At 27.8% G+C, this 26,060-nt stretch overlaps 1 protein-coding gene across 3 annotated transcripts in view; it reads left to right on the plus strand.

Annotated features, from left to right (window-relative positions):
• The first annotated feature begins 685 nt into the window (after positions 1-685).
• The window catches only part of LOC119611124 (rap-GAP domain-containing protein DDB_G0281809), a 59,034-nt gene continuing 33,659 nt past the window's right edge, over positions 686-26,060 (plus strand). The window contains exons 1-2 of one of the 3 annotated variants that reach the window (XM_037966594.1): positions 686-1,235; positions 20,559-20,585. In XM_037966594.1, the coding sequence (XP_037822522.1) occupies positions 1,233-1,235; positions 20,559-20,585 (30 nt within the window). In that variant the 5' untranslated portion in view covers positions 686-1,232. The remainder of the gene's footprint in view (positions 1,236-20,558; positions 20,586-26,060) is intronic. The other 2 variants (XM_037966593.1, XM_037966595.1) reach the window with 2 other exon arrangements.

A 26,060-nucleotide genomic window follows, 5' to 3' on the forward strand; every position in this document is an offset into this window, starting at 1 on the left:
CCTGTTGGGTTGTTTTTACTCAAATATTTTTGTTTGTTTTTTGTTATTGTTGTTATTTGATAATTGAGAGTAAATAAAATGATTTTTTGTTTATAAATTTTTAAAATGTGTGTGCATTAGAAGCAGTTAAAATAAAAATTAAACTAAAATGTTAATATTTATGTTAACAGAGTTTTAATTGTTTTGTTGTTCATTTGAATTTGTGTGTGCGTGCGAGTGTGTGTGTGTATGTTTAAATGTTAGTGAGTTATGTTAGTGGCATGGTTGGCTGTTAGTTCTTCTTGTTTGTTTGAATGTTTGATGGTTGTGTTTTAATTCTGTTGTTAGAGAGAGTGTGTGTTGTTGATTTCATTAGTTTAGTATGGTTGTTGGTGTTAGTAGCTTGTGTTTGTTGCTGTTGTCGTTGATTTTATATTTTTTTTTGGTTATATTGTGTGTTGATTTCAATTTTTTTTCGAATTGCGCGCCCTTAGTCATTGACTAAACGTGCAACAGCAAACAAGCGTGAGCGGCAAAAAAATAATAATAATTAAAATTAAGAATTATTATATTAAAAACCGAAGAAAAAGAAATTGTAGAAAGAAAAGAAATATATTAAAAGAAAAACACATCTTAAACTAACGGAAAATTTTTTTTCATAAATTATTAAAAATAACAACAACAACAAGAAACTAAATTTTAAATAAAATGTTTTAAAATAAAATTAAAAAACAACTTAATAACAGTGTTAATAAAAACAATTTTGTGTTTTTTCCTGATTTTTTTTTAGCAAATTTTATTTTGCTTTAGTTTAATTTTTCGCAAATTCTACATTCTTTTTCTTACTCCTTGTTTTACTATGACATTTATAGGCAAATTATGTTTAAAAACATACAGCAACAACTAAAATAACAACAAAAATATGACAAGTCATATAGCAATATAAAACAGTTTATAACTTTAATATATGACAGTTATAAAATTATAAAAAAATTAATAAAAAAAACAAATTTTTTAAAAAAATATTTAATAAATTACAAAAAAAGTGTTTTGTGTTTTAAATTTACTAAAAAAAAGTGCTAAAAAACATTTTGTTCTGCAACACCCCCCCTATTTAAAGGATTAATTTCATCATTCATTTGCCTCCTGCCTTTTATTGGATTATTTCGTTGCCGTTTATTTACTATTCCATAAAATTTGTTTTTGTTTTTTAACAAAAATTTCGGATTATTTAAAACAACAACTTTATCACCATGGTAAATATTTCATATTCTTTTCTTTACTCTTTCCCAAATTTAACATAATTTAAGAAAATTTTCTAAATTTTTAACTTAAAACCAAATGCCGCTAAGTTATCAAAAGTATTCTAGATCTTGCGGTATTTCAGATGATCGCCGTCTTAAAGAATTTACTAAAAACTTATATAGTATTGAGTGCCTTCGGTAGTTCGGCTGCCTCCGCTAGATTAGTTGCTAGTGTTCTAGTCTGTTCGTCTGGAGCTTGTGGTTACGATTCTCAATAGAAATTCCCATAAAACAGGCCCTCTAATGTCCTAGCTGTATTTCTGAGGATCATACAAAAGCCTTTTTTTGCAAGATAGATGGAATATACTAATTTTGATATTCATTAGGAATCTTTAAAAAAATGACATAAGAACTCCAACAAACATATTAAAATTTTAGATTTAAAGCAGATGAGTAACTAAAAGATCAGAAATATTGTCTGCAGATTACAAAAACCATATACTTTCCACGCTCTCATAAAAATCCCAGAAATTATAGCTCCTTTTCTACGATCACCATAGAAACAAACAGGAAAATTGCAAAATTTTATAAACAATATAAGCAAAATAAAAATATTTTATATATAAAGAGATAATTAAGACGATCTTGCCATGATCTTTTACATTATGGGCAAGATCCTTTCCCTATTCTGAGATATAAACTGTTGATACAATCATCATTCTTTTAAAGGAAGAGTAAGAAACTAAGTTTTAAGACGATTATGGACATGATCTGCGTGATCTACAAAATGTTGATCCGATCAGCATTATTCTAGAGGCATCACAAAAACCAAATAGAAAACTTTTAAAATAACAGGCCTTACTAAATTCTAAGGAGATCTTGTTCAGTTCTAGTTCAGTTCTAGTTCAGTTCTAGTTCAGTTCTAATTCAGTTCTAGTTCAGTTCTAGTTCAGTTCTAGTTCAGTTCTAGTTCAGTTCTAGTTCAGTTCTAGTTCAGTTCTAGTTCAGTTCTAGTTCAGTTCTAGTTCAGTTCTAGTTCAGTTCTAGTTCAGTTCTAGTTCAGTTCTAGTTCAGTTCTAGTTCAGTTCTAGTTCAGTTCTAGTTCAGTTCTAGTTCAGTTCTAGTTCAGTTCTAGTTCAGTTCTAGTTCAGTTCTAGTTCAGTTCTAGTTCAGTTCTAGTTCAGTTCTAGTTCAGTTCTAGTTCAGTTCTAGTTCAGTTCTAGTTCAGTTCTAGTTCAGTTCTAGTTCAGTTCTAGTTCAGTTCTAGTTCAGTTCTAGTTCAGTTCTAGTTCAGTTCTAGTTCAGTTCTAGTTCAGTTCTAGTTCAGTTCTAGTTCAGTTCTAGTTCAGTTCTAGTTCAGTTCTAGTTCAGTTCTAGTTCAGTTCTAGTTCAGTTCTAGTTCAGTTCTAGTTCAGTTCTAGTTCAGTTCTAGTTCAGTTCTAGTTCAGTTCTAGTTCAGTTCTAGTTCAGTTCTAGTTCAGTTCTAGTTCAGTTCTAGTTCAGTTCTAGTTCAGTTCTAGTTCAGTTCTAGTTCAGTTCTAGTTCAGTTCTAGTTCAGTTCTAGTTCAGTTTAGTCCTAGTTCTGCTCTAGTTCTAGTTTAGTTCAGTTCTAGTTTAACTTTTTAGTTCTAGTTCAGTTCCAGTTTTAGTCCTAGTTCTGCTTCAGTTCTAGTTCAGTTCTAGTTCAGTTTAATCCTAGTTCTGCTCTAGTTTAGTTCAGTTCTAGTGTAACTTTTTAGCGATTAAAAGTTAATCGATCAAAATTAATCGAATAAATTTGTGAAAATTTTACAAAAAATATATAAAATTTTTAACAAAACTATAAAGAAATATAATTTTAAGCAAAAAAACATAAAATTGCGAATAATTAAAAAGTAATTGGTTAAATTTTATGCGAATAAATTTTGTAATCGACTGAAAATGTTGTTATTTTTTTTTAAGATTTTTATGAAATTCAAACTGAACTTGAAATAGGTTAATGAATAAAAGTTAATCGATTAAAATTATTCGAATTAAATTAAAATTGTTGAACAAAAAATTTAAAAAAAAACTGCAAAAAACTTAAAAATATATATGAAAAACTGTAACGATGAAAACTAATACAATTATTCGAATAAATATATAATTGAAATAAGATTGATTAAAACATTTGTAACTGGATTAAAAATTAATCGATTAATTTTACTTGTTTGTTATGCGTTTCTGGGAAAGATTTGTGATTATTTTAAAATGTTTTTGTTTTAATCAATTTTCTTATTTTTTTCCTTAAATATTAATTAATCTTACTTAGTGTTTTAATTTATTTCGAAAATAATCTTTAAATTGCTATTTTTTAATTAAAATAAAAAACCATCTGTTCTTAATTTTCGCCTGAATTTGTTAATTTTCAATATACTTATTTAATTTTTTTTTGTGTTTTCACTCGAAACAAAAAAAATCCAATGACTAATAATGGCAGCTAATTGAAACTGCTTAAACAAAAAACAATATTTTTATTTTGTTATTTTAATTACATTCAATTAGTCATAGAATTTAAATTAAAACTAATAATTTTAAAGTTTAAATATAAATAGGAACGGAAAAGAAAAACACATTTTAATATTAAGTTTAGTTTTTTTTTTGAGGAATGTTGGGGGAAATGCCTTAATATTAATGATAGAAATGTTTATAATCTTTCAAGAGATGCAAAAGAACTAGTGCATGAACTAGGGAAATGTGGTCAGTTAAATATACTATCGTCAAAGAAGCTGTCAGGGAAATAGTTCTTTAGCAGTTCTCTTCATTCTAGGCAAGAATTGCAAAATCTTAATTAAGGTTTTTTTTTTGAAAATGTTATAAATTAATCCAATAAAAATTCACCTTTTAATAAAAATTTTTTTAGAAAACTTTTTTTGTTAAATGTTCATAAATTACACATGAATAAAATTCTTATTATTTATTTATTTGTTTGTTGTTGGTGTTGTTTTTGGCTTCTTTGATTTTTAAATTATGATTTAATAAGCTATTTTTAATTATAATAAATGCATTTGCCAAAAATAACAACAACTAAAATTACAACTACAACAACACCAACAGCAACAAATAGTAATAGTATTCATATTAGCAGAATTATTAAAATTTACGTAGCAGCAAAAAAAATACGATATTAAAAGCATTAGAAACTATAAACAGTGAAAGCTAAAAGTATTCGGCAACATTTTCTAATAACAAATTTAACTGAAATGGTTAAAAAATTATAGAAAAGTAATAAAAATATGAAACAAAACTGTTAAAAAACAAAAACTTTAAACAAAATAAATAAAATTTTGAACGAATAAAAATAAATCGATTAAAATTATTCGAATAAATTTTAAAATATTTACCCAAAATAGTCAAATTAATAATAAATCAAATGCAAAACTATTAAAAATGAAGAAATTAAACAAAACAAATAAAATTTTGAACGAATAAAAGTTAATCGATTAAAATTATTCGAATAATTTTATAACATTTACCAAAAATAGTCAAATTAATAACAAATCAAATGCAAAACTGTTAAACAAAAAAAAAAAAAATAAATAAATAAACAAAACGAATAAAATTTTGAACGAATAAAAATTAATCGATTAAAATTATTCGAATAAATTTTGCAATAATTGCTAAAAAAGTGTACAATTTATAAATAAGCAATAAAAATGGAAAAAACTTAAACTTGTATATTTTTAAACGATTAAAAATTAAGCGATTAATTTTTATTCGAATAATTTTTTTAATGGTTGAAATGTTTACAAGAATTAGTTTCTTGTAATTAAGAAATTTAAAACAAGCTAAAAATATTTGTATTTTAACGAATAAAATTTAATCGATTAAAATTATTCGAATAATTTTATAAAAATTTTGCCAAAAATTGCAAATTTCATGACAAAACCATTATAAAGTATTTTTTTTCGGAAAATACTAAAATTTTTAAACGAATAAAAATTAATCGATTAAAATTATTCGAATAAATTTCTACTAATTAGCATAACATTTGAAGATTTTAAACAAGCCATTAAATAAACATAATTATTTAACTGAAAATGTTAAAAATACCAAAAATTTGAAACGAATAAAAATTAATCGATTAAAATTATTCGAATAAATTTTAACTAATTTCCTAAAAATAGTAAAATTTTTGACAAATCAATTTAAAAACATTAATATTTCACTGAAAACGGTAAAGTTTTGAACGACTAATTATTAATCGATTAATTTTTATTGGAATATATTTTAAAAAATTGGAAATAGGTTTTGAATTGTTGTTAAAAATAATTTTTAAAGTATGAAAAAAGTTAAATAATTTTAAACGAATAAAAATTAATCGATTAAAATTATGTATTCGAATAAATTTTAAAAACTTTCAAAATTAGTAAAACATTTTTAAGAAATATAAAATTTAATCGTAAATGTTAAAATTTGTGAATTTTATGCAAAAATTTTGACGATTAATCGATGAAAGTTATTCGAATAAATTTTAAATATAAAAGAAAATTGCAAAATTAGTAAAAATTAGTTAAGAAATATAAAAGTTAACCGAAAAAGGTGAATAATAAAAACGAATAAAAATTAATCGATTAATTTTATTCGAATAATTTTTTGAATTGATTAAAAAACAATTGAAAATTATTTTTAAATTATGTAAAATACAAACTAGGCTAAAATTGCTTAATTTTTCTGCGAATAAAAATTAATCGATTAAAATTATTCGATTAAATTCCGAATCTTTAAACAGAGAAATTTAAAAATTTATAACAAATCTTTTAAAAATAAACAAATTTTATAAAAAATAGGAAAATTTGATGAATAAGAATTAATCGATTAAAATTATTCGAATAAAATTAATCGATTAACTTTTTGAATTGATTAAAAAATAATTGAAAATAATTTTTATATCATATAAAACACAAGCTAGGCTAAAATTGCTTAATTTTTCAGCGAATAAAAATGAATCGCTTAAAATTATTCGATTAAATTCCGAATCTTTAAACAAAGAAATTTAAAGATTTATAACAAATCTTTTAAAAATAGACAAATACTATAGAAAATAGAAAAATTTAATGAATAAGAATTAATCGATTAAAATTATTCGAATAAAATTAATCGACTAACTTTTTGAATTGATTAAAAAACAATTGAAAATAATTTTTTAATCATGTAAAACACAAACAAGGCCAATATAGCTTAATTTTTCAGCGAATAAAAATTAATCGATTGAAACTATTCGATTAAATTCCGAATCTTTAAACAAAAACATTTAAAAATTTATAACAAATCTTTTAAAAATAAACAATTGTAACAGAAAATAAAAAAATTTAACGAATAATAGTTAATCGATTAAAATTATTCGAATAAAATTAATCGATTAACTTTTTGAATAAACTAAAAAAATTAAAATTTCTAAAATTCAAACTATCGCAAAATTAGTAAATTTTTAACGAGTTTTTAATTAATTAATCGATTAAAATTATTCGAACGAATAAAAATTTAATCGATTAATTTTATTCGAATATTTTTTTTTATAAAAATTTTAATATTTTAAGAATTATCAGTGGGAAATCCTTAAATAAAAGTTCGTTTTTGGTTAAAGTTATTATTTTGTTCGCCTACTTTTGCTTATCACTGTATGATTTGATTTCTTTCTTTCTTCAGAAAGAAGAAAAAAAAACATCATCCGAAAAAAATGAAAAATCATACATTTACCAAAACACTTTATAATAATTCATGTACAAGTATCGTATAGATTATTCATATTTTATACAGATATAATTTGTTGTTTTTTTCTTGTTGTTGTTGTAAAAAGCCTCCTTGTGTATATAAAATTCTGCTTGGGTCTTTAATATGCTTAAGATACAATTAAGCAGATGCAGCCACAAATAATAATAAAAAAATACCAAACGAATCAACGAATGTATGTGAACAAATACACACTCATTTACACTCGAAATACAAAATAATCAAATAAAAACTAAATCATCATCATCAGGAGAAGCTGAAGAAGAAGAAGAAGCTACAGCAGCAACATTATTTTAATAATAATCATAAAGCCAAAGTATTTAAAAATGATGAGATACTTTTTTTTTGTTTTTGCTTTTTGGTACTTTTTTGTAAACACATTTTTTGATTTAAACGAAATGATTTTTTTTTCTTACTTCTACCACTGCTGCCTGTTCTATTGCTTGTGGTTGTTGTTTTATAGACAATTTCAGTTTGATTTTGGTTTTTTTTTTTTTTTTGTTTAGATGTTTTCAAAAGCGTTTGATATTTATTTTTTTTATATGTGTCTATAATTTTTGTTTTTGTTGTTATTGTATGGGATGATGGGGCTCTTCATTTAATTCATTAAAGGAGAAATGTAATAAATACTCGTAGTACTTTGTTTTATTTTTCAATATTCTCGTTCATGTACTCTTCCACTCATTGGCACATTTATATTAAAAACTTTTTTTTTTTGGTTTTGGGGTTCGATTTTTATTTAATACACATATTTATTTCAAAATAGATTTTTGAAAACATCTTCGAATATAAGAAAACCAACCCATATGTCTATGTCTGTATAAATAAATTATTGAAGAAAAAAAATTTTTTTCTTAAATTAAATTTTAATAAACATTTGTTTGGGAGCATCATCATCAGTAGAAGAAATAGAAATATCATTTAATCATCGACATTTTTTAAAAGTTGTAGAAATTTAATTTTGAAAGGTTAATTTCAAAATTTCAATTAATAATCTAAACTATAGTTAGACTAAGCATTAGTTTAGACTATAGGTTAGTCTATAGTTTAAGCTATAGTCTGTCTTGTAGTTTAAACTACAGCTTAGTCTATCTATAGTTTAAATTACTTACTACAGTTTAAACCACTGAGCAGACTATAGTTTAAGTAATTGACTAGACTATAGCATAATTCTAAATAGAGACTAGAGTACAGTCGTCTAAACTATAAAATAGACTATAGTTTAGTTTATAGTAACGACCATACTCAGTCTCCACTATAGTTTAGTCTATATTTAACTTTATAGTTAAGCCTATAGGTTAGTCGATAGTTTAGTCTATACTTTAGTCCACAGTTGTGTCTATAGTTTAGTCTATAGTTAAGTCTATAGGTTAGTCTACAGTTTAGACTCTAGCTTAGTCTATAGTTGAGTCCATAGTTTAGTCTATAGTTTAGTCTACAGTCTTATCTATAGTTTAGTCTAGAGTTAAGACTATAGTTTAGTTTAGTATACGGTTCAGACTATATTTTCGACTATAGTTTAGTCTATAGTACAGTCCATAGTTTAGTCTATAGTATAGTCTACAGTCTTGTCTATAGTTTAGTCTAGAGTTAAGACTATAGTTTAGTTTAGTATACAGTTTAGACTATATTTTCGACTATAGTTTAGTCTATAGTACAATCCATAGCTTAGTCTATAGTATATTCTACAGTCTTGTCTATAGTTTAGTCTACAGTTTAGACTATAGTTTATTCTACAGTTTAATCTATAGTTAAGTTTACAGTTTAGCCTATAGTTAAGTCTACAGTTTAGTCTCTAGTTAAGTCTACAGTTTAGACTATAGTTTAGTCCACAGTTTAGTCTATAGTTAAGTTTACAGTTTAGTCTACAGTTTGGACTATAGTTAGGCTACAGTTTAGTCTATAATTAAGTCTGCAGTTTAGTCTACAGTTAAGACTATAACTTAGTATACAGTATAGTCTACAGTTAAGTTACAGTTTAGTCTACAGTTTGGGTAATAGTTTAGTCCATAGGTTAGTCTATAGTTTAGTCTACAGTCTTGTCAATAGTTTAGTCTACAGTTTAGTATATAGTTTAGTCTACAGTTAACACTATAGTTTAGTCTACAGTTTTGTCTATAGTTAAGTATACAGTTTAGTCTACAGGTTAGTCTATAGTTTAGTCGACAGTCTTGTCTATAGTTCAGTCTAGAGTTTAGTCTACAGTTTGGACTATAGTTTGGCTACAGTTTAGTCTACAGTCTTGTCTATAGTTCAGTCTACAGTTGAGTCTACAGTTAAGACTACAGTTTAGTCTACAGTTTGCGTAATAGTTTAGTCCATAGGTTAGTCTATAGTTTAGCCTACAGTCATGTCTACAGTTTAGTCTATAGTTAAGTCTACAGTTTAGTCTACAGTCTTGTATATAGCTCAGTCTAAAGTTTAGTCTACAGTTTGGACTAGTTAGGCTACAGTTTAGTCTACAGTCTTACCTACATTTTAGCCTACAGTTTAGTCTATAGTTAAGTCTACAGTTTAAACTACAGTTTGGGTTATAGTTCAGTCTATAGTTTAATCCACAGGTTAGTCTATAGTTTAGTCTACAGTATTGTCTATAGTTCAGTTTACAGTTTAGTCTTTAGTTAAGTGTACAGTTTAGACTACAGTTTGGGTAATAGTTTAGTCCATAGTTTAGTCTATAGTTTAGTCTACAGTCTGATTTAAAATTTAGTCTATAATTAAGTCTACAGTCTGACTTATAGTTTAGTCCATAGGTTAGTCTATAGTTTAGTATACAGTTTACTCTATACTTAAGTCTAGTTAAGTACAGTTTTGTTTACAATTTGGGCTATAGTTCAGTATATAGTTTAGTCTACATTCTTGTCTATAGCTCAGTCTATAGTTAAGTCTACAGTGTAGACTTCAGTTTAGTCTATAGTTAGCCAATTTGTAAGCCTATAGTTTAGTTTACAGTTTAGTCTATAGGTTGGTATATAGTTTAGTCTATATATTAGACTATAATTTAGTCTCTAGGTTAGTCTACGGTGGCTATAATTTAGTCTATACTGTAGCTAAGATTACAGTTTTGTCTAAAATCTAGTCAATAGTCTACTATATAGTTTAATCTATAGTTTAGTTAATATTTCAGTTTATAGTTTAGTCTGTAGTCTAGGCTATAGTTTCAATTCTAAACATTCTAATCAATTTCATATTTCCTACTCAATATTAAAATAAATCTTTTAATAAATCTTTTTCAATTATTAATTTCCTTATTTAAATTCATTACTTTAACCAAAAAAAAGTAAACATTTATAGAAAAACAATATAAATTATTTATTTATTATTCATTTCTGGGCAATTTTAATTAAAATTATTATTTCTTTACATTAATACGTATATTTTGTTTAAGCAGCGAAAGAGCGATTATGACTACAAAAAGTCGAATAATTATTAATTTTTATTGGCATTCACTTATTTTTATTATTATTATTTTTTTTTTCAAATACACTTGCATATGCATTTATAATAAATATTTGTTGTTGTAGTTGTTATTTAGTATAAGCGTGTATCTTTTTTTTTTTGTTCTTATTGCAACTCGGGTACCATTTGTAGAGATCTTTTAAGATGTCATGCTCATATTTGTGCAATGAATTGTTTATTTATTTATTAAATGCTTAGAATTGAAAATGGTTTTAATTATTTATTTTATAATTCATATAACTATAAATACCTATACACACACACACAATTCCTAATTGCTGAATTAAAAAAATTTAATTTAATTAATTTTCCTAATTTTTTCATAATTTGTTTAAGTTTTTTTAGATTAACTCTCAGCCTCTTTTTGAATTTTTTTTTTAATATAAATCTCTGTTTATGTTGTTTTATTTTATTTTTTGAACCTGTTTTTTTCTATAAACTTTTTTCTCATTGGCTTAGAATTAAAATTAAATCTTGTTTCTTTTTTTTTCTTTGTAAAATTAACAAATACTGATTGGCTGAAAACTAGTTGTAGTTAAAAGATACAATATGAATTTTTTTCTTTATATTTTTATAAAAACAAATATACAAATGGTTTTGTGTATTTGAGGAAAAAAAAACTTAAATAAATAAATTTATTATAGTTGTTGTTTATATTAATATTATTATAATTTATTTATTTTTTGTTTTACATGGGGCGTAGTTTTTGTATTTTAAAGTTGATACAAATATGTGGTTTTTATTAAATGAGAGCATTTAGTTATCTTAAAGATTAATGGAAAGGCAATTTAAAATATGTTTGCAAGAGTTTGTCGATTCTAAGTATTAGTCTAGACTATGATCTAGTCTCTAGTCTAGTTTCTAGTCTAGTCTATAACCTAGACTATAATTTGGTCTATCGTTTAGTATATAGTCTAGTCTATGGTCCAGTCAATTGTCTAGTCTATAGATTAGTATATAGTCTAGTCTATAGACTAGTCTATACTCTAGTCCCTAGACTAGTCTATACTCTAGTCCCTAGACTAGTCTATAGCCTAGTCTATAGTTTATTCTATAATCTAGTTTATAGTCTGAACTATAGAACTGTCCATAGTCTGGACTCTAGAACTGTCTATAGTCAGGACTATAGAACTATAGTCTGGCCTATTGAATTGTCTACAGTCTGTACTATAGGACTGTCTATAGTTTGGACTATAGAACTGTCTATAGTCTATACCATGAAACTGTCTATAGTCTGGACATAGAATTGTCTATAGTCTGGACTATAGAACTGTCTATAGTCTGTACTATAGAAATATCTATAGTCTTAACTACAGAACAGTCTAAAATCTGGACTATAGAACTGTCTAAAATCTGGACTATAGAACTGTCTATAGTCTGGACTATATAACTGTCTATAGTCTGGACTATAGAACTGTCTATAGTTTGGACTATAGAACTGTCAATAGTCTGGACTATAGAACTGTCTATAGTCTGGACTATAGAACTGTCTATATATATAGTCTAGTCTATAGTCTAGTCTATAATTTAATCTATAGTTTAGTCTATAGTCTAGTCTATAGTCTAGTCTATAGTCTAGTCTATAGTCTAGTCTATAGTCTAGTCTATAGTCTAGTCTATAGTCTAGTCTATAGTCTAGTCTATAGTCTAGTCTATAGTCTAGTCTATAGTCTAGTCTATAGTCTAGTCTATAGTCTAGTCTATAGTCTAGTCTATAGTCTAGTCTATAGTCTAGTCTATAGTCTAGTCTATAGTCTAGTCTATAGTCTAGTCTATAGTCTAGTCTATAGTCTAGTCTAGTCTAGTCTAGTCTAGTCTAGTCTAGTCTAGTCTAGTCTAGTCTAGTCTAGTCTAGTCTAGTCTAGTCTATAGTCTAGTCTATAGTCTAGTCTATAGTCTAGTCTATAGTCTAGTCTATAGTCTAGTCTATAGTCTAGTCTATAGTCTAGTCTATAGTCTAGTTTATAGTCTAGTCTATAGTCTAGTCTATAGTCTAGTCTATAGTCTAGTCTAGTCTATAGTCTAGTCTATAGTCTAGTCTATAGTCTAGTCTATAGTCTAGTCTATAGTCTAGTCTATAGTCTAGTCTATAGTCTAGTCTATAGTCTAGTCTATAGTCTAGTCTAGTCTATAGTCTAGTCTAGTCTATAGTCTAGTCTAGTCTATAGTCTAGTCTAGTCTATAGTCTAGTCTATAGTCTAGTCTATAGTCTAGTCTATAGTCTAGTCTATAGTCTAGTCTATAGTCTAGTCTATAGTCTAGTCTATAGTCTAGTCTATAGTCTAGTCTAGTCTAGTCTAGTCTAGTCTATAGTCTAGTCTATAGTCTAGTCTATAGTCTAGTCTATAGTCTAGTCTATAGTCTAGTCTATAGTCTAGTCTATAGTCTAGTCTATAGTCTAGTCTATAGTCTAGTCTATAGTCTAGTCTATAGTCTAGTCTATAGTCTAGTCTATAGTCTAGTCTATAGTCTAGTCTATAGTCTAGTCTATAGTCTAGTCTATAGTCTAGTCTATAGTCTAGTCTATAGTCTAGTCTATAGTCTAGTCTATAGTCTAGTCTATAGTCTAGTCTATAGTCTAGTCTATAGTCTAGTCTATAGTCTAGTCTATAGTCTAGTCTATAGTCTAGTCTATAGTCTAGTCTATAGTCTAGTCTATAGTCTAGTCTATAGTCTAGTCTATAGTCTAGTCTATAGTCTAGTCTATAGTCTAGTCTATAGTCTAGTCTATAGTCTAGTCTATAGTCTAGTCTATAGGTCTAGCTATAGTCTATCGTATAGTCTAGTCTATTAGTCTGTTCTATAGTGTTCTAAGTCTAGTCTATAGTCTAGTTATAGTCTAGTCTATGTCTAGTCTATAGTCTGTCTATAGTCTAGTCTATAGTCTAGTCTATAGTAAGTCTATAGTCTAGTCATATTCTATTCATTAGTCTAGTCTATAGTCTAGTCTATAGTCTAGTCTATAGTCAGTCTATAGTCTAGTCATAGTTGTCTATAGTCTAGTCTAAAGTCCAGTCTATAGTCTAGTCTATAGTCTAGTCTATAGTCCGATAGTTCTAGCTCTAGTCTTATAGTCTTAGTCTATAGTCTAGTCTATTTTCTAGACTATAGTCTAGTCAACACTTAAGTCTACAATCTAGGTCTATAGTATCTTCTATAGTCTAGTTCTATAGTCTAGTCTCTAGTCTAGTCTACAGTCTAGTCTATAGTCTCGTCTATAGTCTAGTCTGTAGTCTAGTCTATAGTCTATTCCATAGTCTAGTCTTTAGTCTAAAAAATTCTTTAAAAATCTAACCAAATTCTTAATTAAATCATTGATTGGTATGCCATTTACAGAAGATTACAATTTATTGCAAAAAATACCTTAAATGAATAGAAATAAATACTTTAGGAAAAAAATTAATGAAACAATTTTATAAAATTGAATACTCAATCATGATGATGATGACATTAACTGATGATGATGATTTAGTTAAAAAAAAATAAATGTTTATTTTTATATCAACACCTTCTATACCCCGAATCAATAAAATATAAATCTATAAAACAAACGATAACTACTCGTTTTAACTAAAATAACTAAACACATCCTCTCTGTGTCTTTTCTACATAGTTTGTATTTAGTTCTATAATTCTCGTCTATAAAGAATTTTAATTCAAATAAAACGTGATTTGAATTTGTATGAAATTCTTTGTAAGAAGAACGAGCGAGTAAGATAGAATAAAAAAAAAATAACAAATAAATTGAACAAAAAAACGATTAAAAAATAACATTAAACAAATAAATGTTAAATAAAAATATAATTCATTAGATTCGTTCCATCATTCAAAATTTTAATTTTCTATGTTAAGTATCTTTTCTTTTTAACAAATACAAATACTTTTTAGCCATGCCATCCTGTTTTACCAATTCTAACACTTTTTTTTTTGAATTTCATACATTTTTTTATTTATATATTTAAACTCATGTGTTTAAAAGATTTTAATGTTAAGATAACATTGGACGGCAATTAAAAAGAATATTTTTTTAGTTTGTTTTTTTTTTTCTATTCATGGTTTTTTTCTGTAACTTTAAGATAAAGGAAACCTACTGACAATCAATCAATCTGTGTGTGTGTGCATGCTAGTGTCCATAAGTATCTCTGTGCGTATGTGGTAAAGAAATTTTTACACAGTTACCAAAAGTATTTAAACAATTACTTTTATGTATGCCTGTATGTGTGTGAGTGTTTGTAAAGCATAAAGGTTTATCTGAAAATGATTGAATATACCTGACAGTTTGACAAATCATTTCTTCGTGTTCTTTTTCTTTTTCTTTAGCACTTTTTTCGTACATTTGTGTTGTTGTTGTTTTTGTAAAATGAATAGATTATTTTTAACACCTACAATTGAAAATTTGTTTGTGTAGCAACATATGAATATAGAAAAAAAATGTAACAATTATATATTAGATGCGGATGAAATACTAAGAACTGAGAAGAACAGATCATTATTTTAAATGGTTGGTACCAACTACTGCTGGTAACAATGATGAACTAAAGAAATATCTACAGTTTGGACCATAGAATTGTCTATAGTCAGGACTATAGAACTGTCTGGACTATAGTTTGGACTATAGAGTTGTCTATAGTCTGGACTATAGAGTTATCTATATTCTGAACTATAGAACTGTCTGGACCACAGAATTGTCTATAGTATGTACTATAAAAATGTCTATAGTCTGAACTATAGAACTGTCTAAAATCTGGACTATAGAATTGTCTATAGTCTGGACTATAGAACTGTCTTTAATCTGGACTATATAACTGTCTATAGTCTGTACTATAGAACTGTCTATAGTCTGGACTATAGAACTGTCTATAATCTGGACTATAGAACTGTATATTGTCTGGAGTATAGAGTTGTCTTTATTCTGGACTATAGAGTTGTCTATAGTCTGGACTAAAGAACTGTCTATAGTCTGGACTATAGAACTGTCTATAGTCTGGACTATAGAACTGTCTAAAGTCAGGACCATAGAGTTATCTATAGTTTTGACTAAATAGTTGTCTATAGACTGGACTATAGAATTGTCTATAGTCTGGACTATAGAACTGTCTAAAGTCAGGATTCTAGAACTGTTTAAATTCAGGACCATAGAGTTGTCTATAGTTTGGACTATGGAGTTGTCTATAGTCAGGAGAATAGAATTGACTATAGTCTGGACTATAGAATTATCTATAGTCTGGACTATAGTAATGTCTAAAGTCTGGACTATGGAACTGTCTATAGTCTAGAATATAGAACTGCCTATAGTCTGAACTATAGAACTGTCTATAGTCTCGAATATAAAACTGTCTATAGTCTGAACTATAGAATTGTCTATAGTCTGGAGTATAGAACTGTCTATAGTCTGGAGTATAGAACTGTCTATAGTCTGGACTATAGAACTGTCTATAGTCTGGACTATAGAACTGTCTATAGTCTGGACTATAGAACTGTCTATAGTCTGGACTATAGAACTGTCTATAGTCTGGACTATAGAACTGTCTATAGTCTGGACTGTAAAACTGTCTATAGTCTGGACTATAGAACTGTCTATAGTCTGGACTGTAGAACTGTCTATAGTCTGGACTATAGAACTGTCTACAGTCTGGCCTATAGAACTGTCTATAGTCTGCACTATAGAACTGTCTAAAGTCTGAACTATAGAACTGACTATAGTCTGGAATACAGAACTGACTATAGTCTGGACTATAGAACTGACTATAGTATGGACTATAGTAATGTCTATAGTCTGGACTATGTTAATGTCTATAGTCTGGACTATAGTAATATCTATAGTCTGTACTATAGTAATGTCTATAGTCTGGACTATAGTAATGTCTATAGTACGGACTATAGAACTGTCTATAGTAGGGACTATAGAACTGTCTATAGTACGGACTATAGAACTGTCTATAGTACGTACTATAGAACTGTCTATAGTCTGGACTATAGAAGTGTCTATAGTCTGGACTATAGAACTGTCCATAGTCTGGATAGAACTGTCTATAGTCTGTACTATAGAACTGTCTAAAGTCTGAACTATAGAACTGACCATAGTCTGGACTATGGAATTGACTATAGTCTGGACTATAGAACTGACTATAGTCTGGACTATAGAACTGACTATAGTCTGGACTATAGCAATGTCTATAGTCTGGACTATAGTAATGTCTATAGTCTGGACTATAGAACTGTCTATAGTCTGGACTATAGAACTGTCTATAGTCTGGACTATAGAACTGTCTATAGTCTGGACTATAGAACTGTCTATAGTCTGGACTATAGAACTGCTAAAGTCTGGACTATAGAACTGTCTACAGTCTGGACTATAGAACTGTCTATAGTCTGGACTATAGAACTGTCTATAGTCTGGACTATAGAGCTGTCTATAGTCTTGACTATAGAACTGTCTATAGCCTGGACTATAGAACTGTCTATAGTCTGGACTATAGAGCTGTCTATAGTATGGACTACAGAACTGTCTATAGTCTGGACTATAGAACTGTCTATAGTCTGGACTATTGAACTGTCTATAGTCTGGGGTATAGAGCTGTCTATAGTCTGGACTATAGAGTTTGCTATAGACGGGACTATAGAACTGTCTATAGCCTGGGATACTCAGCTGTCTATAATCTGGACTATAGAGTTGTCTATAGTCTGGACCATAGAGTTGCCTATAGTTTGGTCTATAGAGTTGTCAATAGTTTGGACTATAGAGTTGCCTATAGTTTGGACTATAGAGTCTAAAGTCTGATATATAAAACTGTCTATAATCTGGACTATAGAACTGTCAATAGTCTGGACTACATTTCCGTAAACCAAAGCCTACTTTTAGGATTTTTCAAACAAATTTTTTTTTTTTTATAATTACAATTCTTTTACAAAGTATGTAAAATCTTAATTGCTGAGAGCAATAAAAATAATTTAAATAAAAAGTATGCAAAACTACTTTGGAACCCTTACGATATCATTCAATCATTTCTAAGATTGAAATTCTCATTCAAAACATGTATTACTTTGTAATCAATTTCATATAAATATTTATACATATTTTTTTTTAAAGAATATAAAGAAAGACTAGTATTTAGTTATGTAGTTTTTTTTTTTCAAATTTCCATTCTTTAATTTCAATTGCCATTAATGTTTCTGATTTAATTACGATTGGTTGTCAATTGATTGGCATGATGCAGACCAATAAATTAATGATTGTTTTGTATTTGTCTGTATATAAATACATATTTTTATTTATTTTATTTCTACATATTTTTTTCAACCATTTTTGTTTAAAAATTCAAGTTAAATTAAATGAACAAAAAATTAAAACAAAAACAATGTAGTCATACATACAAACATATGTAGCCGCTACAGCAGCAGCAGCAGCTCATAAGCAAGCAGTTTACATTTAATCGTTGAGATACTTTATAACAAGTATCTCAACAGTAGCCGGGTATGGTTAACGCCTTTTGCTTTTGGGGGTAACAAAAAAAAAAAAAAAAAAAAAAAAAAAAAACTCACAAATATCAACAACAATATTAACGCTTATAAATTATATAAAAACATTTTATAAAAACAATTTACAGAACTTTAGTTATTTTGTTTTTTAAATATCAGATATTCGTGTGGAATATTTTATAAAGTTAGACGAAAAACAAAAACAAAAACAAAAATTAAGAATTGAGTAAGAAATTAAAATGCGTACAACCCGCATTTACAAACAAATGTTTTGTTGATGATCATTCTTCACATTATTATGATGACAATAAAAATTAAATTAATTTTTATTAGTTTTATTACCAAACTAAAAGTACACTTAGCAAAAATAAAGTGTTAAATGTAAGGGTCTTATAAGTGAAGGGGTTTCTCCTCTCTCTCTTAGTTTGTTATTGTTTCGTTTAATAATTTTCTTTGGGTGTATTGAATGAAAAAATTAACTTATTTAATTGAGAATGTGTATGTGTGTAAATGCAAGATTATAAGGGTTTTAAAAAAATTTCAATATTATATTTTCACAGTTAAATTTATGTTGAAAATTTGTAGAAAACACGATATCTAACGATTATCGGTAGTTTGTAGTAATTAATTTTAATTTCTTTTTTATTTTGGGTGAAAACTGTTCATTTAATTTGGATTTTGTAAAACGAAAAACAGAAGTTTAGAAGAGGGTTATAAAACACTTATTGCTGTAAAATTGGTTATATTAATTAAATAATTAGAATAGTACTACTGTCAACAAAAAGACTTAGTCAAAATCATAGACTCGGCTACAGTTTAATCTATAGTCGAGTCTATAGTCTAGTCTATAGTCTAGTCTATAGTCTAGTCTATAGTCTAGTCTATAGTCTAGTCTATAGTCTAGTCTATAGTCTAGTCTATAGTCTAGTCTATAGTCTAGTCTATAGTCTAGTCTATAGTCTAGTCTATAGTCTAGTCTATAGTCTAGTCTATAGTCTTGTCTATAGTCTAGTCTATAGTCTAGTCTATAGTCTTGTCTATAGTCTAGTCTATAGTCTTGTCTATAGTATAGTCTATAGTCTAGCCTATAGTCTAGTCTATAGTCTAGTCTATAGTCTAGTCTATAGTCTAGTCTATAGTCTAGTCTATAGTCTAGTCTATAGTCTAGTCTATATTCTAGTCAATAGTCTAGTCTATAGTCTAGTCTATAGTCTAGTCAATAGTCTAGTCTATAGTCTAGTTTATAGTCTAGTCTAGTCTAGTCTATAGTCTAGTCTATAGTCTAGTCTATAGTCTAGTCTATAGTCTAGTCTATAGTCTAGTCTATAGTCTAGTCTATAGTCTAGTCTATAGTCTAGTCTATAGTCTAGTCTATAGTCTAGTCTATAGTCTAGTCTATAGTCTAGTCTATAGTCTAGTCTATAGTCTAGTCTATAGTCTAGTCTATAGTCTAGTCTATAGTCTAGTCTATAGTCTAGTCTATAGTCTAGTCTATAGTCTAGTCTATAGTCTAGTCTATAGTCTAGTCTATAGTCTAGTCTATAGTCTAGTCTATAGTCTAGTCTATAGTCTAGTCTATAGTCTAGTCTATAGTCTAGTCTATAGTCTAGTCTATAGTCTAGTCTATAGTCTAGTCTATAGTCTAGTCTATAGTCTAGTCTATAGTCTAGTCTATAGTCTAGTCTATAGTCTAGTCTATAGTCTAGTCTATAGTCTAGTCTATAGTCTAGTCTATAGTCTAGTCTATAGTCTAGTCTATAGTCTAGTCTATAGTCTAGTCTATAGTCTAGTCTATAGTCTAGTCTATAGTCTAGTCTATAGTCTAGTCTATAGTCTAGTCTATAGTCTAGTCTATAGTCTAGTCTATAGTCTAGTCTATAGTCTAGTCTATAGTCTAGTCTATAGTCTAGTCTATAGTCTAGTCTATAGTCTAGTCTATAGTCTAGTCTATAGTCTAGTCTATAGTCTAGTCTATAGTCTAGTCTATAGTCTAGTCTATAGTCTAGTCTATAGTCTAGTCTATAGTCTAGTCTATAGTCTAGTCTATAGTCTAGTCTATAGTCTAGTCTATAGTCTAGTCTATAGTCTAGTCTATAGTCTAGTCTATAGTCTAGTCTATAGTCTAGTCTATAGTCTAGTCTATAGTCTAGTCTATAGTCTAGTCTATAGTCTAGTCTATAGTCTAGTCTATAGTCTAGTCTATAGTCTAGTCTATAGTCTAGTCTATACTAGTCTATAGTCTAGTCTATAGTCTAGTCTATAGTCTAGTCTATAGTCTAGTCTATAGTCTAGTCCATAGTCTAGTCTATAGTCTAGTCTATAGTCTAGTCTATGGTCTAGTCTATAGTCTAGTCTATAGTCTAGTCTATAGTCTAGTCCATAGTCTAGTCTATAGTCTAGTCTATAGTCTAGTCTATAGTCTAGTCTATAGTCTAGTCTATAGTCTACTCTATAGTCTAGTCTATAGTCTAGTCCATAGCCTAGTCTAGTCCATAGTCTAGTCAATAGTCTAGTGTAAAGTTTAGTATATAGTATATATAGTTTATAGTGATCCCAAATTTGTTTCGAATATAGTTTAGGAACTATAAGCTATTTTTGTCCCGTTTAAACTAAATTTTTAATAAATATAATTTATTTTAATTTCAGGTGAGTTGTGCTCCATTTTCCTTTACAGTAAGTAAAAAAATATATATAAAATAATTAACATGTCTGAAAAAATTTTTAACCAATAGATTAAAATGATAAAATATTTTTAATTAAATTTTGTATTTACTTAAAAAGATATCCTATGTTACGTTTTTTTTGAAAAATTATTGATAAAAGTTAATTTAAAAAAATTTTCGCGAATATTCAAAGAATTCGTTTCCAATAAGCAGTAGCTGTATGCTTAAAAATAAAGCATATCTTAAGGCGATTATTGAAAAGAAGAAACTCTCTTTCTCTTTGTAAATATAGCCTTCTTAGTTTGGATTAGAGTAGATTAAAATATTTTGCCAGTCATGGGAATTCAAATTTGCAAAAATTCCTTTTAATTTCAAAAATCATCATCATTTTAAACACAAATCTTAAAATTAAACATTGATTTGCCCTGCCTTAGAAAAACCTTGAAAATGCATTAAAAGATTTCAATTCAAAAATAAAACAGAAACAAAATCCTCTAAATTATAATAAAACAAAACATACAAATAAATTCTTTAAATTAAGAAAAAAACACAAAAAAAAAGAGGAGCAAAATATTATATAAAATGAAAATAAATTTTAAACAAATAAAACCAAAAAATAAAAATCAATAACATAATGATTAAACAAGCAAGTAGTAAACACCAAGTTATAGATTTTTTTTTCTTAATTTTTTTTTTTATTTGAAATTCAACAGAAAAAGCTTATAAAACCCAACAGCACACAGTTGAGGAAATGATAAATAGTTTTTTAAACTAATCTGAAACCCAAATCAACCTTAAACTAAGTAGAGAGAGAGAAGACAAAATACAAATTTCAAAAAAACGTAACAATATACACACAACTGACAATAAACCCACTCAATAAGAAATAAAACAACAACTAAATCCTCAAATTAACAAAAAAAATCTACGAAAACAGCTAAATAATTCTTTCTATAATAAAAAAGGTGTGTTTTAATAAAAAAAAAAAAAAACACCAAAAAAAAGTCCAAAATAAAAAAACTTAAAAAATGTGATGAAAATATTAATATGACTCTTAAACTAAAGAAACTAAAACAAAAAAACTAATAAAGTTACGACAACTAAAATAAATTAATTTCAAAAGAACTGAATCGAGAAAAAAGAAGACTTAAAATGTGATGACAAGAGTTTTAATTTGATTTTTATATAAACCCTATCAGTCATAGATACACACATACTATTATGAAATTGTTCAATAAAATTATGTAACTGAAATATTTTTTTTTAACAAATTAAGAAATGTTTCTTTTGCGAACCAAGTTCGTTTAAAGAATGTACTACTGTCTCGAATATATATTGATCTATAGTCTGGACTATAGACTATTCCATAGTCTCGACTACCATTCCATAATCTCCACTATAGACTGTAGAGACCATATATAGTAGAGACTATAGACTGATCTATAGTCTCGACTATAGACTGTAGAGACCATATTCTATAAACTGGTCTATAGCCTCGACTGTAGACTTATCTATAGTCTTGACTACAGACTGAACTACAGTCTCGACTATAGACTGTAGAGACCATATTCTATAGACTGTAATATAGTTTCGACTAATGACTATTCTGTAGTCTCGACTATAAACCGATCTATAGTTTCGACTATAGACTGTTCTATAGTCTTGATTGTAGAATGATCTATAGTCTCGTCTATAAACTGATATATACTCTCGACTATAGATTGATCTATAGTTTCGACTATAGACTGAACTATAGTCTTGACTACGGACTGATCTACTGTCTCGAAGATAGTCTGATCTTTAGTCTCGACTATAGACTGAACTATAGTCTTGAACAAGGAATGATCTATACTCTCGACTAAAGACTGATCTGCAGTTAGGCTACTGATTGTTCTATAGTCTCGACTATAAACTGTTCTATAGTCTCAACTATAGACTGTTCTATAGTTTCGACTATAGACTGTTCTATAGTCTCGACTATAGACTGTTCTATAGTCTCGACTATAGACTGTTCTATAGTCTCGACTTTAGACTGTTCTATAGTCTAGACTATAAACTGTTCTATAGTCTCAACTATAGACTGTTCTATAGTCTCGACTATAGACTGTTCTATAGTATCGACTATAGAATGTTCTATAGTCTCGACTATAGACTGTTCTATCGTCTCGACTATAGACTGTTCTGTAGTATCGACTATAGACTGTTCTGTAGTCTCGACTATAGACTGTTCTATCTTCTCGACTATAGACTGTTCTGTAGTATCGACTATAGACTGTTCTATAGTCTCGACTATAGACTGTTCTAAAGTCTCGACTATAGACTGTTCTATAGTCTCGACTATAGACTGTTCTATAGTCTCGACTAAAGACTGTTTTATAGTCTCGACTATAGACTGTTCTATAGTCTCGACTTTAGACTGTTCTATAGTATCGACTATAGACTGTTCTATAGTCTCGACTATAGACTGTTCTGTAGTATCGACTATAGACTGTTCTATAGTCTCGACTATAGACTGTTCTATAGTCTCGACTATAGACTGTTCTATAGTCTCGACTATAGACTGTTCTATAGTCTCGACTATAGACTGTTCTATAGTCTCGACTATAGACTGTTCTATAGTCTCGACTATAGACTGTTCTATAGTCTCGACTATAGACTGTTCTATAGTCTCGACTATAGACTGTTCTATAGTCTCGACTATAGACTGTTCTATAGTCTCGACTATAGACTGTTCTATAGTCTCGACTATATACTATTCTATAGTCTCGACTATAGACTGTTATATAGTCTCGACTATAGACTGCTCTATAGTCTCGACTATAGACTGATCTATATATAGTTGACTATATAAAGATCTATAGCCTTATCTTTTGTCTCGACTATATACTGATCTATGGTCTCGATTATATATATGGCCTTGACTACAGATTTTTCTATAGTCTCGACAATGGATTGTTCTATAGTCTCGACTAAAGATTGTTCTATAGTCTCGACTATAGACTATTCTATAGTCTCGACTATAGACTATTCTATAGTCTCGACTATAGACGATTCTATAGTCTCGACTATAGACTGTTCTATAGTTTCGACTATAGACTATTCTATAGTCTCGACTATAGACTATTCTATAGTCTCGACTATAGACTATTCTATAGTCTCGACTATAGACTATTCTATAGTCTCGACTATAGACTATTCTATAGTCTCGACTATAGACTGACTGTTCTATAGACTCGACTATATATATTCACGACTATATAGTCTCGACTATAGATCGTTCTATTGTCTCAACTATAGACTATTCTACATTCTCCACTATAGAATGTTCTATAGTCTCGACTATAAGCTATTCTATAGTCTCGACTCGCTCTGGAGTCTCGACTATAGACTAGCCCATAGTCTTGACTGTAGATTACTCTAGCGTCTTGGTTTTGACTATACTCTGTCCTGCAGATTCGACTAAAAACTGTTCTACAAACGAAGCTGTTCATTACACTTCCTTTGGGCTCTATGATATACTATAGCATTGACTATACAGTGAACTGTATCTCCATAAGTCCATTACACCCACATTATTTAACAGATTCCCAGTTAACAAACACCTATAACAAAATCCCGATTTTAAAATAGTAATTTATTTTGCCAAGAAATACAATAATTATAATAAATTTAGATTTTATAAGAAACTAACTTTTGGAAAAAAATCAAATTTATTAAAGGCGTAGCTAAAATCATTAATATTCTTCAACTATTATGATCATTTTTTACAGAAATCCATATACAAGAGGTAAAGATTTTTATGTAAAATAGTTTTGTTATTTTGACAAATGTTACTATTTTTGATAAATACAAAGATTTACTACCCTTTATTTACGAGTTCCAACAGTTTTCAAATCCTACTTTAAACTGGTTACAAATGCTTTTGAAATATACCAAATGCAGCTGTTTAAATTCTTTCAATATGAATTTCTAGATTTTTAAGATATGTAATTTATGATTTATAAAGAGATTTGTGGGAAAGTGCAAAAAAAAAAAAAAAAAACAGAACTGAAACATAAAAGATTTAATTATAAATGAAACAGGCCACACTCGTCTATTTGTAATCATTCATCATCAGGAGATTTTTTTAAAACGACTACTAACCCCTAAAGTAGTTTTTTTATGTTTGGGATTTAATACAACCCCTTTTTTGTTAATACGTAATACTTTTAATTGTGTTAGATTTAATTCTGGGTTTTAGGTTTTTCTGCATTTGTTTCAATTATTTAAAAAAATTGCAGCCTGCAGTTTATATTATCTGAAAACCTCCACCTTGAATTGTTATCTCATGGAGTTTCATATTGCAATTTTCATTTCATTTATTTTTGGTCACGTACTGGAATTATTATTTGATTTTGACTGGATATAGAACTAGATGATTTATAAATAATAAAAAATCTAACAAAATACATTTGTTTTACTTAAAACATCTCTATAACTACGAAAAACTTACTGTTAATTGTAACAATCATTATTTTCAATGAATACTTTTGTTATATTAACGCAACAATGTTGCAACAAACAAACCTGAAAGAAATGTGTTTCTATTTAAAGCTTTTTATTTATAGATTTTTTACATTAAAAGACTTCTTTTCTTAATTTTTACTTTTACAGTTTAAAAAACAAAATTCCAAAAATTTTATACATTTTAATAAAAAATTTATGTAAACACTTTAATGTAAATAGTTTAAATATTTTTCCATTTATTAAACTATTCTTTTTTTGTAGCTTATTTTCAAACTAGTTTCTTTACTGGTTCTTAGATTTCATTAGGAATTTTTATTACTATTTTTTTTTTTCTAATCATTATTAAACAATTGTTTAATAAATTGTCTGTTGTATGTTGGAATGGTTGGTATCAAGTTAATTGCTTTAGTTTTGGGCGTTGACATATGAGTGTATTAAAAAAAAATTGTTTATATTAAAAGTTTTAAATTATTTTCAATTGTTTTTTTTTATTCTAAGAAAGGCAACTAATTTGTCGCTACAGTGTGGTGCAAACTAAAAGTGTCATATGACATATGACTATAGAGACTATATATCAGTATATATCAGACTATAGAGACTATATATCAGTCTATAGTCGAGACTATATATCAGTCTATAGTCGAGACTATAGATCAGTCTATAGTCGAGACTATAGATCAGTCTATAGTCGAGACTATAGAGTAGTCTATAGTCGAGACTATAGATCAGTCTATAGTCGAGATTATAGAGCAGTCTATAGTCCAGACTCTAGATCAGTCTATAGTCCAGACTATAGATAAGTTTATAGCCGATACTATAGATCTGTCTATGGTCGAGACTATAGATCAGTCTTTAATCCGGACCATAGATCACTCTATCGTCGAGACTATAGATCAGTTTATAGTCGAGACCATAGATTAGTCTAAAACCGAGACTATAGATAAGTCTATAGTCGAGATTATAGATCAGTATTTAGTCC

Source organism: Lucilia sericata, unplaced genomic scaffold, assembly GCF_015586225.1.
Source record: "Lucilia sericata isolate MDLA Ls3-8-SP2 unplaced genomic scaffold, ASM1558622v1 Contig001367F_arrow, whole genome shotgun sequence".
NCBI lineage: Eukaryota > Metazoa > Arthropoda > Insecta > Diptera > Calliphoridae > Lucilia > Lucilia sericata.